This window comes from Chaetura pelagica, unplaced genomic scaffold (assembly GCF_000747805.2).
Source record: "Chaetura pelagica isolate M959 unplaced genomic scaffold, ChaPel_1.0 scaffold280, whole genome shotgun sequence".
Lineage (NCBI taxonomy): Eukaryota > Metazoa > Chordata > Aves > Apodiformes > Apodidae > Chaetura > Chaetura pelagica.
The window spans coordinates 54,329-56,408 of record NW_009951788.1 but is presented as its reverse complement, the minus strand read 5'-3'; the positions used below and the strand labels follow the sequence as shown (position 1 = coordinate 56,408).

The 2,080-nt window shown below is 40.7% G+C and overlaps 1 protein-coding gene across 1 annotated transcript in view; it reads right to left on the bottom strand.

Moving 5' to 3' along the window:
- Nucleotides 1-343: 343 nt before the first annotated feature.
- CDAN1 (codanin 1) overlaps nucleotides 344-2,080 on the bottom strand; it is a 33,285-nt gene continuing 31,548 nt past the window's right edge. Inside the window, 4 exon segments of the mRNA XM_009997652.1 lie at nucleotides 344-418; nucleotides 420-470; nucleotides 1,198-1,305; nucleotides 2,035-2,080. Coding sequence (XP_009995954.1) covers nucleotides 344-418; nucleotides 420-470; nucleotides 1,198-1,305; nucleotides 2,035-2,080 — 280 coding nt within the window.

Below are 2,080 nucleotides of genomic sequence, written 5' to 3'. Positions count from 1 at the left end.
TGATCATGAAGTATCTTGTCCACTGGAATAGATTCCTGGGTTTGGTCACAGCCTGCTGCTGTACAAATACAAAAACTGTCTATTAGTCTAAAAAACAGCTGCTTTGAGCCAGGATAAAAGTGCTTAGAAGACTTTTGACTTGGACATCCATTTGATGATGTAAATTCTTCAGCACACTCACCACAGCAAAATGTCCACAGACAGAAAGACCAGTGCAGTTTTGGCACAAAGTGACCTCTTGTCTGCAGTATCCTCCCAGCAGGGAGCTCGTAATGCACTCGGAAACACCAAAAATTCTGTTTGCATCTTCATTAGTCACTTTCATCCAGAGAGTCCACCTCCACTAACTTTGTGCTGTCACAGTATCTGGAGATTGTCTGGTCAGCTCACAAGGGTCAGTCCTGGGGCTCCTATTTAAAATGTTCAGATAGAAATACGCTGGACAGCATTTTCAGTTCTTTTAAAAAATCCTGTAACAGAGATACAAACCAGGGAACCCTTGTTAAAAAATGTCAACAAAGAGGCTTACTGAATTTTTCTAGTAAAGAATTTTACAAAGTTAAACATGTTGTTTTGCTGGTTTTCCAGTGCAGAAGCCCAGACAAGATACAAAAATGACCGGAAAGGGCAACACCTGTAGGTCTACAGGTTCAGTCTCCCCTAATCCCCACACGCTTCTCAGAAAAGATCACTGCCACAGTTTAAATGGTAAAACACCTCCAATATACAAGTGCTTATGACTGCTTTTTAGCAAGGGACTTGGGCAGTTTCCTAGATTTTGACTCTGGCTAAAATCGTGTGACTCCTCTCACATCCTGGTGGTAGGAGACAAAAGAGGTTTAAATGCAAGTCTGGCCAATTAAGACTCTTCCCGACACATCACTGGCAGCTGGAGCATGGAAACCACATTCACACTAGAATGAGAGCTTATAACTGAGCTAGTTGGTCTCCAAACTGGGTTACAATTTTCTTGGAAATATTTCCAATTTGTGGGAAATTCTTGGATTCACACCAGTAGAGATTTCAGCCAAACACTATGAACAGTCACAAGCTTGTTGGAAGCCAGTCCTGTTGCTGCATTAAGCAGGAACTATAGATAGGGGAAGGTTATGGGCTTCAGCTACATGAAACTGCAAGGATTGACTATTTATGTAGCTTGTTATTTCACTTACTGTTCACACACATCTAATTACTTACGGAGGGCCAAGGAAGATCTTCAAGGCTATGCAAGCAACTCTGTATTTCACTAGTTTTCATTAGTTGAAATTCTGCAAGACCGTGAAGCATGAAAAGGAACAAGTCCCACTGCAGAAGAGAAAAAAAAATCATCTACTGAAAAAGGAATTGATTTTGTGTTTGTTTCTTTATCCCTATACAATTAATGTTTTTCTTCTTGGATCGGAATGGGGAGAAAAGGAGTGAAAGAACAAATCACATTATTTATCTTGGTGAGGCAATAAAGGATACCACAGAGCAACGTCCAAAATGAGTGAACAAAACTCCTTTAGTTTATACATTGTATCCTACCATAAAGTCTCAACATTTCTAATTCTCAGTTTCCAAACACATCAAGTACTTCATACCAGAGTGTTCAACGCAGCTTGAAAAATTCCTTTCTTACCTTCCAAATTAGGCTGATTTTAGTCTGCAACTAAATAGGGTGATTTCAGCTTCATAGTTGCAGACCTTGCAACACTGATATGTATGCAAAAATGAAAGCTGATAAAAAACTCACAAATGCAACCAATTACAAAGTCTCATGTGTTCAGCCTTCAATCTCCCAAGCCAAAGGGGCCATCTTGCTATTTGTTCCTAAATTAAACTGTGTCTCCCTGACAGCCCCCTAGACATGTATCAAACACTGACAAGTAGTATACAGTCCTTTTTCTCTGCCTCTGCAGAAACAATGCCCAAATCCTGCTGGCCTCATTCATGCAAGCAACCAGCTATCACTGTGGGCAGGCAGAACTCCTACAAGAATATGTTAGACTAGGGTGGATAACTGGCATCTCCACAGATCACAGGAAGCTTTACCTGTCGCTGCTTAACTTCTGCAAGATAACCAATGTTCTTCCTGCTG